Source organism: Lactuca saligna, chromosome 7, assembly GCF_052625555.1.
Source record: "Lactuca saligna cultivar CGN05327 chromosome 7, ASM5262555v1, whole genome shotgun sequence".
Lineage (NCBI taxonomy): Eukaryota > Viridiplantae > Streptophyta > Magnoliopsida > Asterales > Asteraceae > Lactuca > Lactuca saligna.
In genome coordinates, this window is record NC_136423.1 from 163,361,237 (window position 1) to 163,378,935 (window position 17,699).

Consider the following 17,699-nt stretch of genomic DNA (forward strand, 5'->3'; position numbering starts at 1 on the left):
ATTGCGCTCATCTCATCCCATTTACCTGAAGTACCTGGTTACTATAATGTTTTAGTTGAACACATGTTTATTTTGTTGGTATTCTGTGTACAAATAGTAACATTAATGGTATTTTTTGTACTAAAAAAGTAACAATGATATTTTTTGAATATTTGGAAACCGAATAACCTATAATAGCCGGTAAAATGGTATTTTATATATAAAAAAAAACAGATCTTTTTTGTACACTTTTGAAACTACGTTATGTTTTTAAGTCCTTATTCCTAGAAATAAATACTAACAGCAAAGTTTGGGAATTTGTCCCACACCAGTGTATCAAAGGGCACAGCTCCAAATCACAAAATAAAAAAGCCATCCCCATTTAGGCGCGAAATCTCATCTCCGTTTCCCGCGACTTCTTCTACTTCCTCCTCCTCCTCTCACTCTCTGACTCACTCACTGTTTCCTCTCAAAATTTGGCTGCTTGGATTGCTGGAATCGGCGGCACAATGAAGGACCTTGATTTTAGCCGGGACAAAGGTATGCTTTCCATATGCTAAACCTAATCCCTGTAGATCAACTCTGTAAGTTCTAATTGACCGTTCATTTTTGTTATTTTGCAACAGATCTAGCGAAAGATTTTCTTCAAAACTTCGCTGATGCAGAGGGCGAAGCCAAATATATTAGCATCCTTGTAGGTTTTTCCCACATAAATAATTCTTTGACGTTTTATGTACTAATTTACTTTGCGGTTTTTTTCCTACACAGCAAGATGTCGCGAATCGGAAACTGAAAGCAATAGAAATTGACCTCGAAGATCTGTTTGATGTATATTCCATGTTCATGACCTTCATTTAGTACCTTATTACGACATAAGTTCTAAGATTTGATGCTTAAAACCCTTTTCATATTGTTTTTGATCAGTATAAGGATTTGGACGAGGAGTTTGTGGGACGAGTTACCGAGAACACCCGGAGATATGTTGGAATTTTTGCTGATGCTATTGATGAGTTGATCCCTGAGCCAACGGAGGCTATTCAGGAGGACGATTCTGACGTATTTCACACACAACGAGCCGAGGAAGGCAATGAGAATCCTGATGGGACCGACCCAAGACAGAAGATGCCCCCAGAAATTAGGCGTTTTTAGTAAGTATAAACTAGTTGTTTCTTCTTAAATTGGTTCTGGCTTTTAAGAAAATGCTCAACTTTTAATAAATTGATTTCCGACATCTTTACCCAAGTTGCTTCTACATGACAAGCAACTTTGAAATGGGTCCATCATTGCATTTGAGTCATTGTCCAAATCGTTTTGTAGGTGTATTATCTGTTTATCCATAGAAATTATGTATGTTAACATGCTAATTGCTTGAGAAAATTAACGTTTTTGCCAAGTTTCTAATGCTCATTGTTTGTAATTCAGCGAAGTTTACATCAAAGCTTCCTCCAAGGTCCAGCCATTTACCATTAGGGAGGTTAGGGCTTCACATATTGGCCAGCTTGTCAAGATATCTGGCATTGTGACTCGCTGTTCAGATGTGAAACCATTGATGAAGGTTGCTGTGTACACATGTGAAGAGTGTGGTTTTGAAATATATCAGGAAGTAACTGCTCGAGTGTTCATGCCTCTATTCGAATGCCCATCTAAGCGTTGTCAGGTTAACCGGGCAAAAGGACACCTTATCCTCCAACTCAGAGCTTCAAAGTTTTTAAAATTTCAAGAGGTCAGTTCAAGATACCTTTTTGCAGTGATTTTCACATTTTGTGCTAAAGCTCCTCAAATCTGTTCTCTTACATTGGATGTTACAATGATAAATTTCAGGCCAAAATTCAAGAGCTTACTGAACATGTTCCTAAAGGTCATATTCCTCGTGCGATGACTGTTCACTTTCGAGGGGAACTTACAAGAAAGGTTGTTTTTTATGAAGATTGCTGAATTTTCAATTTTTAATATTGATACTAGCTTTTAAAGTTAACTGCCAATATTGTTAACACTTGTGAAACCTACTTAAACTTTCAGGTATCCCCAGGAGATGTCGTTGAATTATCTGGAATATTTCTCCCTATTCCTTATACTGGGTTTAGAGCAATGCGAGCAGGCTTAGTGGCAGATACATACTTGGAGACTATGTCTATTTCCCATTTTAAGAAAAAATACCAAGAGTAAGCAGCAACTCCTAGATTTCTATGGTGTTTTTTTCCAAGAATTGAAAATGTTGTTGATTTTGTATTGTATGTAATAGAAAATACTCCTTGTATAGTTATTGTTATGCATTTGGTGGTTGAGGGATTTATTTTGGTATTGTGCAGCTATGAACTGAAAGGGGTCGAGGAAGAAGAAATAGCTCGTTTAGCTGAAGATGGTGACATATACAACAAGCTGTCTAGATCATTGGCTCCTGAGATTTTTGGACATGAAGATATCAAGAAAGCTCTTTTACTCTTATTAGTGGGCGCCCCTCATCGGAAGCTCAAGGATGGGATGAAGGTAAATCATGTTTAAAAGCAGTTAGTGTTTTTGTTTCTCTTTAAAACCAATACAAGTATGAGATTCAGATACGAGGGGATCTACATATATGTTTGATGGGTGATCCTGGAGTTGCAAAAAGTCAGCTGCTTAAGCACATAATTACTGTTGCACCAAGAGGTGTGTATACAACTGGAAAAGGAAGCAGTGGTGTTGGTCTTACAGCTGCTGTTCAGAAGGACCCCGTCACCAATGAGTTTGTGCTGGAAGGGGGGGCATTGGTGAGTCAGGATTTTCAGTTACTACTATTCATATTCTAATATTATTATGTAAACAAAGAAAATTGATAAATAAATAAATAAATGGATGGATGGGTGTAGGTGCTTGCTGATATGGGGATATGTGCGATTGATGAGTTTGATAAAATGGATGAGTCAGACAGGACTGCCATACATGAAGTCATGGAGCAGCAGACGGTTAGCATTGCCAAAGCCGGGATCACCACATCTCTCAATGCAAGAACTGCAGTTCTTGCTGCTGCCAATCCTGCCTGGTATTTATTTACTCTTTACATTAATTATTATTGTCATTATCATGTATTTTTTAATTACTAATATGGATGTTTTGTTTGATGATTCAGGGGGAGATATGATCTGCGCAGAACTCCAGCTGAAAATATAAACCTGCCTCCAGCACTTCTATCGAGATTTGATCTTTTGTGGTTGATCCTTGACAAGGCAGATATGGACAATGATCTTGAAATGGCCAGGCATGTTGTTTATGTCCACCAGAACAGAGAATCTCCTGCCCTTGGCTTTGCTCCACTTGAAGCTTCTGTTCTCAGGTGTATATTCATATTCCCTTTACTCAATGGTAAAATTAAAAAAAAAAAAAAAAAAAAGTTGATAGTGTGAGAGTTGTTGATATAATAAATGATGATAATAGGGCATACATATCAGCTGCTCGGAAGCTGTCACCTAGTATACCAAGAGAGCTGGAGGAGTACATAGCCACTGCGTATTCAAGCATCAGGCAAGAAGAAGCGAAATCAAACAGCCCTCACTCCTACACCACTATCAGAACGCTTCTCAGCATTCTGCGCATATCAACTGTGAGTTGTTATTATTATATTATAATTATATACTAGCAATAGTAAATTAGTAATATGAAAATGAATATCTGACACAGGCACTTGCTCGGCTGAGGTTCTCGGATGTGGTGGCTCAGAGTGACGTGGACGAAGCACTGCGGTTGATGCAGATGTCAAAATTTTCATTGTACTCTGAAGATCGCCAGAAATCTGGTCTTGATGCAATCTCAGATATATACTCAATACTACGTGATGAAGCTGCAAGGTCCAACAAGATGGATGTAACCTATGGACAAGCTCTTAACAGGATCTCAAGAATGGTCTCTCTTTCTTCTTCTTATCATTACTATATGTCTTCCCTTTTTTTTTTTTGCTTAATTATAGAGATGAATGTTGGGTTGTCAACAGGGGTACACCGAGGCTCAGCTCAAGGAATGCTTAGAAGAGTATGCAGCATTGAATGTGTGGCAGATTCATCCCAACACCTTTGATATTCGATTTATTGATGCTTGACTTCATCATGTCTTTCTTACTAGTTAGTATCTATCTGTCTATTTTTATTTAAGATTGATTGCCTCTTTCATGTGTCTTTTTATCATTCAATTGGATGTTCAGTAGCTTCATATCAAATTACCTTCAAACATTTGCAACTACCCTTGTATTTTTTTTCTTTGCTAAAGCTATGGGAGAGGCATATGATGATATTCTTCGACTTGCATACTGTTTCTGCTTTGATATGTGAAATGAAAACCCAACCCAACCAAATACAATACCATAGTGATTTGCAACACTGTGATGTGATATACTGGTATATTTTGGCTTGTGAATAAAGTGTTCCTATCCTATATCCTGAAAGATCTGATGTCCCAAAAAAAACTATATCATACTATTCTAGCAAAAGTAGGCCAAAGGACAACTTTGGTATGCCCAAACCACTTGCCTTCTCCTTTACCTCCATGCCATGCACACATATGTTATCTAAGAACCATTATCGACTTTAGCTCCAAAGCATTTTCTCCAGCCTCCACAAAACATCTTTAGCCTATCAGCTGATATCAAGTCATGACCTTCAAAATCACATGTGTGCATAATCGTTGGTGATACACAATTAAATCTGCCTCCGACTCTATTGAAAATCATATGTATAGTTACTTCTCACCTCTAGTATCTATTCAACGAGATGTCAAAGGGTCCCAAGGATGATCTTTGTTTAAGGTAAACCACCTTTGAGGTCACCGAGAATCATGATGGAATTTTAGGAATTGCATGGTTGTATAAGTCATAATAGAGAGCAATATTTTTATTGATATTTCACTTATATATCATATCGAAACAAAATAGCGCCATCTCCTTCTTTGCACATAATAAAAACTTCCAAAACTTATGTCGAATGCCATGGGAGATTTTCAACTACACCTCAATAGGATCTCACATTCTTTGCTCCATTCGTTTCTCTGCTATTTTTTTTTTCGAGTTTACGTCCAACCCGAACATTTTTTTTGAATTTGTGATCATTTTGAGTTAGTTTCGTTATATTTTGGTCTCTAAAAATATTAAAATGACTGTAATACTCTTGGGGTATATATTTTCTATTTTTATTTCATTTTTTTTTAAAAAAATTTAATATTTATTTATTTATTTTAATAATTAAAAAATATAAGAGGGACCCCTCTGTGTGTGTGTGTGTGTGTGTGTGTTTACAGTTATACTTCATTTTTTATCAGAAGGATTTGCATCAAGAGGTTGAGGTTGGATGATGGGATCTGGAACTAGTAAAACGTTGAATATAGGTTTCTTCATAGAAGTGGTCAATAGAGTTTCCCTTTTCTTCTGGTACTAAAAAACGATCATCATAAAGTTGTGATGTGCACAATAGTACCTACTTGTTTTGAATTTATAACCTAACTTAACTAATATATGTACTTATAGGCAGTGTACCTAGTCGGATTATAGAATAACTTTGGTAAGTCGGGTGTCGAACACAGAGAACAAAATTTAGTTAATTAATTTAACTACTTCTAATTAAACCATAAAACAAATTTAAATCGGAGGTTTTTACTGATTTTGCAAGATCATAAGAACTTAAATTAAAATAACAAATTACTAGCTAAGCAAGCAAATAAACACGAATTTACTTCAAGATTAAAGCGTACTTTTGTTCAGTTCCGATTTCACCTTCTCTTATCGTTGATTTCTAGTGGATAAAATATATTGATTACCAATTTATTAACTAGCTATTATATAATCAAATATCTATACATACCAATTCATGAATTGCTATGTAATGATCAAGCATAAGTTAAACACCAAATCAATAATGAGCACAAATTGAACTATGAATGATAATAGTTACTTTTCTATGATCAAGTTAAACAACCAAGCACAAATTAAGATTAATTATGCTCTCTAACACAGTTAAAGTTGGTAGCTTTAATTACTTTATCTAAGATGTGATTAATCCTAGCTCTAATTATTTAACGATCATAAACAATTAGGTTACAAATTCAAGCAATTAGAATGATCAACTATCACACATAATTTGATTAAAAAGCAATATAAACTAGAACTAAAACATGCTAGCGTTTTAATTATCAAACACAAGTAACACCAACATATATCATTCAATAATCGAAATCAACACATGAGGATTAGGTTCATCTTCACCAAACAGATGTATAAGGTTTTTAGCCTCTCATAGTAGCAGAAAAACACAAACAATCTATGCAATTAAGACTAGACAGGAGTATGTTTAGCAAACCAAATAGATCTATGTAGAATTCTTCTAAATCGTCATGGTAAAGAAATCCAATGGGGCATGGCGAATGGACATGATTATTCAGATCTCAATAACGCCTGCCCAAAGGATTGTTATCCTCTCTCGGAGATCGATAAGAAAGTCCACTCGCTTGAAGGCTTTCGATTCAAATGTTTCCTCGACGCATATAAGGGCTATCACCAGGTGCAGATGAAGCGAGAAGATGAAGCAAAAATAGCCTTCCATACCGAAAAGGGCACCTTCTGCTATCAGAAAATGCTAGTTGGGCTCAAAAATGGGGGTGCTACTTACCAGAGGCTGATGGACAAGGTATTTGCCAACCAAATTGGATGGAATATCAAAGTGTACGTTGACGATATGGTAATTAAAAGCCGCAATGAAGAGATGTTACTCCAAGACGTGGAAGAAACCTTCAAAACGCTGGTCTAAGCGCAAATGAAGTTAAATCTGGCTAAGTGTACTTTTGGAGTCGAGGAAGGGCAATTCCTTAGATATCAGGTGACCAGGGAAGGGATCCTATCCAATCCCACCAAAATACAAGAGTTCCTCGAGATGAATACTCCCCACAACCTTAAGGGAGTACAGGAGATCAACGGTAGGTTAATGGCTCTTGGAAGGTTCATTGCCAAATCCACAGAGAAGACGCTTCCTCTGTACCAAACACTCAAAGGATACTTAGAAAAAAAACAATTCAAATGAACTGAGGAACCAGACGTGGCCTTGCAAAAATTGAAAGACGCACTGCAACAACTCCCGAATCTCGCCTGCCCACTACCAGGGGAGACGCTACAGATGTACTTAGCTGCGTCTGAGGAGGCTATATCCTATGTGTTAGTAGTGGAAAGGGAAGGCAAGAAAATCCCCATTCATTTTTTCAGTAGGCACTGCAAGGGCCAGAAGTAAATTACCCGACCTTGGAAAAATTGGTCCTCGCCCTGGTCTACGCAGTGAGACGTTTACGGAGGTATTTTCAAGCCTACAAGGTGGATGTTTTGACCAGTTACCCAATAAAACAAGTACTGCTAAAGCCGGAAAAGTCTGGACGCCTAGCCAAGTGGGCCATAGAGTTGGGTGAACATGACATCCAGTACCACCCCAGAACCAACATAACAGCCCAGGACCTTGACGACTTCCTGGTTGAAATCCCAGATACCATCAAGGGAGTGCTGACGACAATCTCTGTCAACCCATTAGAACCTAAAGCCGGCAAGGAACTTTGGAAGTTGTATACCGATGGCACAACAATCAAAGAAGGCTCAAGCGCATGCCTGATCCTCCAAAGTCCCAAAGGCGAAGAGATCACCTACGCACTGCGGTTTGACTTCCAAGTATCTAACAACGAAGCAGAGTATGAGGCACTCCTGGCGGGACTAAGGCCGACCAAGGAGGTTGGCGCAAAACAACTAGTAGCTCTTAGTGAATTGTTACTGTCACACCCCCAAACCAGACGACGGAAACGTCCGGGGGCTGTTGTGACTCAATTGAATACCATCACAATGAATATACATGAAACATAACATCATACATCACCAAGCATTGGAATAATACAACTGGTAGTGTTTACTTCATTACATTGTCTCAAAACATTACATTCTCAAAAGTAACTGTTCGATACTAAATTAAACCACAGCAAAACGTCATAGAGTACAATTCATCCTTCACTTTATCTGTTACCTGAGAATACAAGTATTTTGAAAAACGTCAACATATGAAATGTTGGTGAGTTCATAAGTAGTGTTTGAAATCCAATGCTTTGTATTGTTTGAAAACCACCAGAAAATCCGATATTTTCTACAAATAGAATAGCGTAAAAATATGTGAAGATCCTTGAGTATGCTTGTTTGAATTCTATAGATGTAAGCGTAAGAGTTGTGAAATTCGACATGTAGTTCATAAGTGTACTTGTTGAAAACCCTAGGAAAACCCGACGTTTTCCTATCACTTTGCTTTACTTAGTTTGTGTACTGTTATTTCGTTACGTTAGAGGTATTTGTTGAGCTCCGGAGGCATTGAGTATACAGTGGGTGGTGAATTGTTGTAACGTCCGTCAATGAAAACGGACAGTCGACAACCGTACCAGCGATCCCTTGGGCGTCACTCGCACTTATTCACACAACTCAATCCTCCCGGACTTGTGTAGTCCCACGACCGGAGGGAAGAAGAGAAGGTGCGAAACCCTCGGTATTTCCCTGCGTCGTTCAAGACCATTGCAATTGCGAAGGGCCCGAAGCCCAACCCGCAATCGTGAGTTCCCGACTTTACTAGCAGCACTGAAGGACCCTTGGGGACCAGCAGCATGTTTGCCATTGAAAGTCCTTTTACACGCGGTTGAGTCGTATTAGACCCAACTACATGTAAGCAAGTGTCCTTTGGGCCTAAAGATCATGTCATCGGGCTAGCTAGGCTCGGCAAGCATGATTTGCAACTTTTGAGCCTAAGGAGTGTACGTCGACGTATTGAGTAATTCCACGAGAGTAAAGAGTTCCGAGAGTTCCATATGTGTATTGAGCGTTGTAGTGTTAGTAGTTTTGGATTTGTTATTGATTCGAGACCGAATCAATTCATTTGATAACGATTGTTGGTGATATAGTGTATTGTAATTTATCGAGAGTCGTAGTGTCAATCTTTGTTCACAACGAGTGTATTGAATTATCATTGAAAATTTTCTGTTTACAACCCCTCTTTATTTTGTAAATTTACTTTTTCACCCCTTTAGGTAAGATAATTCCGGTTTAGTCCCTAAACCATTTTTCTTGACATTTTAACACCAAAAATTATTGAAATTAATATTTTTCAGCATATTTTTCATTGAAAACAGTTTAAGTCCCTGAAATTACAGTTTTCTCGGTTATAACCCCTCTTTTTCGCAATTTTTACATTTTTGGCCCAAATTGGAAAATTTTTGCAACTTTGGTCCTTTTTATATTTGAAAAGGATTTTAAACCTTTGAAAAGTACTTGTAACACTAGTAGTCCATTGTTTTACAGAAAAAAACAGTTTTGGCCCTCCAAAACAGAAAATTTCGCATAATGGGCCCTATTGGGCCGAAATTGTCATTTTTAGCCCATTAAGCTTGGAATTTATGTTTTTAACCCTCCAAATAGTATATTTTCAGAAAATACATTATGTAAACTGTTTCGACTCATCTCACCCATCAGATTTCGAAATATTTCATTTTAGGCCCTTCAACTTTGTATTTTTAACATTTTATGTCAAAAAAATGAGTTTTTAGCCCAAAATAAGTGTTGTCAAGCCACTTGGCTATTTTTCTTGGTATACTTTGGATGTAGTAGTATATTTTATGCTAGTATAAAATATATCTCGGTTTTTAGCATTTCATAACTAGATCTAGCATCAAAATCATACAAAACATACATATAAGCATAGAAATCAACCACAACATACACATAATGATGGATCTACACCTTTGCTTGTATTCTCCCCCACAAAAAAAACTTATAAAACCGAAAATAAGGGGGTATGAAGCTCACCTTAGTGTGGTTTCGGTTTTGAAGAGAAAATGGAAGGAAAAATGAAGTGATGTTCGGCCTTAGCACCTTTCCTTGGTAGGTCTCGAGTTTGGTGTGCTTCTAGGATGTAAGATCACGATTCTTGCATGGATTAGGAAGAGATTTTGATAAAACAAAGACTCTAAGTAATAGATCCAAGCATAACCTTACCTTAGATGAAGAGTTTGTGGAAATATCCTCTTGAAAGCTTCCTAAATCTCGAGATTTTTGAGTGGAGAGGGAGGATATGTTCTTGAGTGTTCTTGAGAGAGTTTGAGAGATATTTGTGTATGTGTGTGTGTGTTTCGGCCGTGAGTGAGGGAGAGGGAAGAAGGAATGAACTTTGAGGTGATGTATGCATGGGTATATGAGATATAATGCATGGATAACCATGAGGTAATAGTGAGGTGTCACTTGAAAGTCAACTCCTCCCTTTTATTTGGGCTTGGGCCGAGAATGGTGGGGGAAAAGAGAATGTTTGGGCCTTAAATGCTTAAGCCCAATTTTCATGGTTAAGTTGAGTGCTTTTTGGTCCAAATAAATATAAAGGTGATTTTTATGACTTATTAGGGTCAAATTAGGTTAATTATGGTTCATAGTCATTAATTTATTTCATTTTAGGCCCAATGTGGCCCAAAATGTTGAAATAAATTGATGTGGGTCCAATTAGAGCCCATTTAAGGGTTCTAAGCCCATGATAGTCAAATTGGAAGCTTATTGGTCCATTTAGGTCCAATAAGGAAGTCCTAGTCCAAAATGGACCAAATCAAGAACTTCTAGGGTTTCCAATTGCTTGATGTAGTGAATTGGGGTTTAGTTTTCCATTGAGTAAGCATCATACATGCTTTTGAGTTTTTGAATTCAACATTTACTTGAGTATAGTGATTACAAGACACAAAATTTCTAGTTGTGACATCATCCCCTCGTTAGAAAGAATTTCGTCCCGAAATTCTGTTTGAAAGGTAGATTTGAGAATGCTAGAATAGGTGAGGGTACTTTTGCTTCATTTGGTCTTCGCGTTCCCAAGTGAATTCTGGCCCACGCTTTGCGTTCCACCGTACCTTCACGATCGGGATGCGGCTCTGTTTAGTACGCCTCACCTCCCTGTCCATGATTTCGATTGGTTCTTTGACGAACAGGAGATTCTCCTTGATTTCGATTTCGTCAAGAGGAATGACAAGGGTTTCGTCTGATACGCACTTCTTTAGGTTAGAGACATGAAACACGGGGTGTACACCGTTTAGCTCTGCGGGTAGTTGCAGTCTGTATGCTACCGGACCTATTCGGGCGACGATTTCGAAAGGTCTAATGTATCGTGGATTTAGTTTTCCCCGCTTCCCAAAACGAATGACTCCTTTCCAGGGCGAGACCTTTAACAGTACTCGATCACCGACCTGAAATTCTAAGGGCTTTCGCCGTTTGTCAGCGTAGCTCTTTTGTCGGTCACGCGATGCTTGCAATCGAGCTCTGATTTGAACGATCTTTTCCGTGGTTTCACGGATGATCTCCGGTCCCGTTAGTGCTTTGTCCGACGCATGTGTTTTTGCTAGCTGGGTTTCACCTACTTCAGCCCAACATAACGGTGATCTACATTTACGCCCGTACAGTGCTTCGAAAGGAGCCACCTTGATGCTCGAATGGTAACTATTGTTGTATGAGAACTCGATTAAGGGTAGGTGGGTATCCCAAGACTTTCCAAAGTCTATCACGCATGCGCGGAGCATATCTTCGAGCGTTTGGATGGTTCGCTTGCTTTGACCATCCGTTTGTGGATGATAAGCGGTGCTCATATCGAGGTTTGTTCCCATCGCCTTGTGGAGTGATTGCCAAAATCGTGACGTGAATCTACTGTCCCTATCCGAGATGATAGATATTGGTATTCCGTGGAGTCTCACGATCTCTCGAATGTATAAATGCGTCAATCTCTCCATCTTGTACGATTCTTTAATTGGCAGGAAATGGGCAGATTTCGTCAGTCGGTCGATTATTACCCATATGGTGTCTAATCCATCCGACGTTTTGGGTAGCTTGGTCACGAAATCCATAGAAATCCCCTCCCATTTCCACTCAGGGATTGCCGGTTGCTGTAACAATCCTGAGGGTTTTTGGTATTCCACCTTTACTTTGGCACACGTAAGGCACTTACTGATGTAGGTCGCGATTTCCGCCTTCATGTTAGGCCACCAATAGTGTTGTTTAATATCCAAATACATCTTATCGGAACCGGGATGAATGGAGTATCGCGTCTTGTGGGCTTCCTTCATGACAACATTTCTAAACCCTCCAAATTTAGGGACCCAAATACGGTTCATGAAATAGTATACTCCATTCTCCTTTGCCTCCAGGTTCTTTTCCATTCCGCGCAATACTTCGCTTGCTCTATTTTCCGTCTTCATGGCCTCTGACTGGGCTACTGCAATTTGAGTGGCCAGGTGTGATTGAATGGTTATCGAGAGAGTTTTCGTACAACGATTAGAGTACTCCTTCCGACTTAAGGCATCAGCTACCACGTTGGCCTTGCCTGGGTGGTACTTACTCTCACACTCATAATCGTTTAGCAATTCAACCCATCTTCGTTGCCTCATGTTCAACTCCTTTTGGTTTAAGATGTGTTGGAGACTCTTGTGATCCGTGAAGACGGTGCACTTTGTACCGTAAAGGTAATGCCTCCAAATCTTTAGGGCAAAGACTACAGCTCCCAACTCTAGGTCATGGGTCGTGTAGTTTACTTCATGCATCTTTAGCTGGCGGGATGCGTAGGCTATCACTCTCCCACGTTGCATGAGAACGCAACCTAAGCCCTGATTTGACGCGTCGCAATAGACTACAAAATCTTCCGTTCCTTCAGGCAGAGATGGTACAGGTGCGCTACAGAGAGCTTGTTTCAAGGTTCGAAACGCAATCTCTTGTTTGTCTGTCCATTTGAATGGTACGCCCTTTTGCGTAAGCGAGGTAAGTGGCTTGGCGATCTTAGAGAAGTTTTGAATGAATCTCCTATAGTAGCCTGCTAAGCCCAAGAATTGACGAATTTCCGTGGGCGTTGTAGGGATTGCCCATCCTTCTACAGCTTTGACCTTAGAGGGATCCACATGGATTCCATCTTGGCTGACTACATGACCTAGGAAGTTCACGCTCCGCAGCCAGAACTCACACTTGGAGAGTTTGGCGTAAAGTTTTTCTGATCGCAGAGTTTCTAAGACTTGTCGAAGATGTTGGCCATGCTCTTCCCTGCTTCGAGAATAGACGAGGATGTCATCGATAAAAACAATGACAAAGTTGTCGAGGAACGGTCGACAGATTCGATTCATTAGGTCCATAAATGCGGCAGGGGCATTCGTTAGACCGAAGGGCATTACGACAAATTCATAATGTCCGTAGCGAGTTCGGAAAGCAGTTTTTGGAATATCCTCTTCCCGGACTTTGAGTTGGTGGTATCCGGACCGTAGATCTATTTTAGAAAAATAACTAGCTCCTTGGAGCTGGTCAAATAGGTCATCGATTCGTGGGAGTGGGTAGCGGTTCTTGATTGTGAGTTTATTTAACTCTCTGTAATCTATGCACATTCTAAAAGATCCGTCTTTCTTTTTGACAAAGAGCACCGGAGCTCCCCATGGCGAGTAACTAGGTCGAATAAATCCCTTGTCCAAAAGTTCGCTGAGTTGGCTGGATAATTCCTGCATCTCGGCAGGAGCCAGCCGGTAGGGTGATTTAGCGAGAGGAGTTGCTCCTGGAATAAGGTCGATTCGAAACCCAACCTGTCTCTCTGGGGGTACTCCCGGAAGATCTTCAGGAAACACGTCCGAAAATTCACATGCTACGGGAATGTCTCGAACGTTAATCTCCTCCTTGGTTTTATCCACCACGTGAGCCAGGAACGCCAGATTGTTCCTTCTTAGATATTTCTGTGCCTTGATGCACGAAACGAGGCGAAGGTTCATGCTAGATTTGTCTCCGTAAATTACTAGGGTTTCGTGATTTGGAAGACGAAGACGAATGGCCTTCTCATGGCACATAATTTCGGCATGGTGGGGGCTTAACCAGTCCATGTCGATGATCACATCGAAACTCCTAATTGACACTGGCATTAGATCTATTCGAAAGACGTGTTGATTAAGAGTTAGGGTACATCCGGTGTAGATTTCCCCAGTGGATTCGGTTTTCCCATTGGCCATTTCCACCGTATAGGTTTCATTTAGCTTTTGGGGCAGTTGTTTTAATAAATGCTTAAACTTATTGCTTACGAAACTTCGCTCCGCTCCGGTGTCAAATAAGATGCATGCATAAGCGTGGTTTAAGGGAAACGTACCGGTAACAACAGAGGGGTCTTGAATAGCCTCACCCTGACCCATGGTCAAAATCCTTCCTGTTCCTCCATTTCTTAAATTGTTGTTGTTAGGATAGTCTCGACGGATGTGTCCAGTCCTCCCACATCCGAAGCAGGTGTGGCTAGGCCCTGCGTTATTGCCGCCGGCATGGGTGTTGTTGTTGTTGCGATGGTTGTTGTTGTTGGTTCCCTGATTTTGGTTCTGGGGAGGGTAAGTCTTGCAGTACTTTGCAGTGTGTCCCCTTCGGTTGCAACTGGTGCACTGAAAATCCTTGCATTCTCCATAATGATGGAAACCGCACTTGTTGCATTTGGGAAGATTACCGGAATAAGGTCTGGAAGCATTTGCAGTGGCTGAGGTTGGAGCATGTGGTGCGGCTGGAACCGGTGCGGTAACAGCATTAATCGCCACTGTCTGCTGCTTCTTGGAGGTGTCGGGGCCCTGGCGCCCCTTCCTCTTATTGTTCTTTCCCCTCTTGCCATCACTTTCCTTCGTCTTCTCAACCTCCACTGGCTTCTCTCCCTTCTTGTTGTTATGGTCATACAACCTTTTTGCCAATCTTTTCGCACTGTCAAATGTTTCGGGGTTTGCAGCTATCACATTCCCTTGAATTGGTGATGTGAGTCCCCAGATGAATCGCTCAATCTTCTTTCCTTCCGAGGTGATCATACCCGGGCACAGCAGAGATAGTTCGCTAAATCTCGATATGTAGGCATCGATATTCGCGTTCTGCACAGTGAGGTTCCATAGCTCTTGCTCCATCTTCTGTATTTCGCCTCGTGGGCAGTACTCAGCCATTAACATTTCTTTCATCTCTGTCCACGGCATAGAGTTGGCTACAGGGAGCGTCATGGATTGTATATGTCCGTTTAACCAGGTGAGCGCTTGATCCACAAAAGTGCAGGCCCCGAACTTTACCTTCATGTGCTCAGGGCAGTCGCATATCTCGAATACCGACTCCACCTTTTCGATCCATCGCTTTAGAGTGATCACCCCTCCAGTGTCATTAAAAGTTCGTGGTTTAGCGTTTGTGAAGTCCTTGTAGGTACATGTCTTTGTGGGTCCTTGATTCATTCCGTTGTTCGAACTTCCGGCTCCTTGCCCATTGACTCCTCCATTGTTCCCTTGTTGAATTTGCGCAATCGCTGCAGTGACTGCTGCAGATACAGCTGCCTGGAACGCGGCTGAATCAACTTCAGGTGGGGTTGGTCCTGGGTTTCCGCGAGCAGGTCGGGGAGGCATCTTTCTGTCACAAAACGGAAAGATGTTGAGGGTATGTTGTTTCTGTGAGGTCGTGATCCTACTGACTAGGCGCATGGTACGAACTTAAACACTACTACCATTGATCAATCAATCATAATTTCTTAACACATAGCAATTTGTAATATCGTAACAAAACACGTAAAAATTTATTAATATTATCCGCATTTGATACATGAAAATTTTGCTCGTAAGAGCATACATGAGTGACACTAGTTCGACAGCATAACGACTCTATGAGTAGTGTAGTCACTTAAACATAGAGTCGGAGTACATAGCATATTTCCTAACGACCTACTAAGATAAGTCTATCCCTAACCGCGATGAGCTGCGTCTGGAGGTGGTGCCGAGGATGTGGATGCTCCCTGAAGACGAGCCACCAAGCGTTCTGCGTCCCGAAGTCGAGACTCCCACCGAACCTGCCTCATGTGAAACTCTCGAAGGACGTCACGCGTCTCCTGCTCCGCACGCTCGACCCTAGTCCTTAACTGGCGCACCTGATCAACAGTGTCCTGGGCAAGGTCGCCCGTATTCCGCAACCGTTTCACCATGACTGGAAGGGCTCGATCAGCCGGTCCTCCGTCTCTCAGGTCAAAGAACTCGCGTGACATGCCGTACGGGGGTCGCTGTCCCTGCTGTCTGCTCCATCTCCAAAGATCAATACTCCAGGGCGGTGTAGGACCAGTGGGACCTACACGATAGGCAGGCACCCTGATCGGGTAAGGGGGGTTGATGACTTCGGACTCCGCATCCGAATCACCCCCTTCACTATCATCAGCATCCTCCTCGAGGCTTCCTTCATCTTCCTCTGATTCGGCAGGCTCGCCATCAACTTCGGCCTCTGGTCCCCCGTCAGATTCCTCTTCGGGGTCTTCCTCGGGCTCCTCCTCAGGCTCTTCCTCGGGCTCCTCCTCTAGCCATCCGTTGTTCCCCTGGTTAGGGAAGTAGGGGTCTCCAGGGTGATGAAAACCAGCCATGCGGTCTGCGAGAGTGCGTAATTATGCTAACGTTATTCCTAGGATGCTACAATTATCGCATAGATCAAGTAGGCGTTCTCTTTTCGGTGGTAGGGGTATAGTTTTAGATTCCCTAGCTATCCTGATCTCATCAGGACGTGTGTTAGTTATACTTTGGAGAGAGTGTAGTTGATCAGGCTACATCCACTCCTTGGTACCACTAAGAACAGTCCTGAATTAACTGAGACACTAGTATTATTTTTGTTTGGTTCGGCGTTATGTTCCTATTCCTAATGCAAGTAAGGGTGTTTTATTTACTTGTTTTGTTCAGAGTTATGTTAGTCCCTCTTTTTGGTTTATAGTTGCATATCAATGTGTGGCTAGATATGTTAGTTCACTATAAACAAAGCTCTGATACCAACCTGTCACACCCCCGAACCAGACGGCGGAAACGTCCGGGGGCTGTCGTGACTCAATTGAATACCATCACAATGAATATACATGAAACATAACATCATACATCACCAAGCATTGGAATAATACAATTGGTAGTGTTTACATTCATTACATTGTCTCAAAACATTACATTCTCAAAAGTAACTGTTCGATACTAAATTAAACCACAGCAGAACGTCATAGAGTACAATTCATCTTTCACTTTATCTGTTACCTGAGAATACAAGTATTTTGAAAAACGTCAACATATGAAATGTTGGTGAGTTCATAAGTAGTGTTTGAAATCCAATGCTTTGTATTGTTTGAAAACCACCAGAAAATCCGATATTTTCTAAAAATAGAATAGCGTAAAAATATGTGAAGATCCTTGAGTATGCTTGTTTGAATTCTATAGATGTAAGCGTAAGAGTTGTGAAATTCGACATGTAGTTCATAAGTGTACTTGTTGAAAACCCTAGGAAAACCCGACGTTTTCCTATCACTTTGCTTTACTTAGTTTGTGTACTGTTATTTCGTTACGTTAGAGGTATTTGTTGAGCTCCGGAGGCATTGAGTATACAGTGGGTGGTGAATTGTTGTAACGTCCGTCAATGAAAACGGACAGTCGACAACCGTACCAGCGATCCCTTGGGCGTCACTCGCACTTATTCACACAACTCAATCCTCCCGGACTTGTGTAGTCCCACGACCGGAGGCATTGAGTATACAGTGGGTGGTGAATAGTTGTAACGTCCGTCAATGAAAACGGACAGTCGACAACCGTACCAGCGATCCCTTGGGCGTCACTCGCACTTATTCACACAACTCAATCCTCCCGAACTTGTGTAGTCCCACGACCGGAGGGAAGAAGAGAAGGTGCGAAACCCTCGGTATTTCCCTGCG

The 17,699-nt window shown here is 41.1% G+C and overlaps 1 protein-coding gene across 1 annotated transcript; it reads left to right on the forward strand.

Annotated features, from left to right (window-relative positions):
• The first annotated feature begins 303 nt into the window (after nucleotides 1-303).
• Nucleotides 304-4,247, forward strand: LOC145005146 (DNA replication licensing factor MCM7). Its single transcript, XM_078964197.1, has 14 exons — nucleotides 304-519; nucleotides 606-673; nucleotides 748-807; nucleotides 904-1,127; nucleotides 1,402-1,702; nucleotides 1,801-1,890; nucleotides 1,999-2,141; nucleotides 2,289-2,466; nucleotides 2,535-2,726; nucleotides 2,826-2,998; nucleotides 3,086-3,289; nucleotides 3,391-3,556; nucleotides 3,634-3,855; nucleotides 3,944-4,247. Exons 1-14 carry the CDS (start codon nucleotides 489-491, stop codon nucleotides 4,046-4,048), a joined length of 2,157 nt encoding a protein of 718 aa, XP_078820323.1. The 5' UTR covers nucleotides 304-488; the 3' UTR covers nucleotides 4,049-4,247.
• Nucleotides 4,248-17,699: the final 13,452 nt, after the last annotated feature.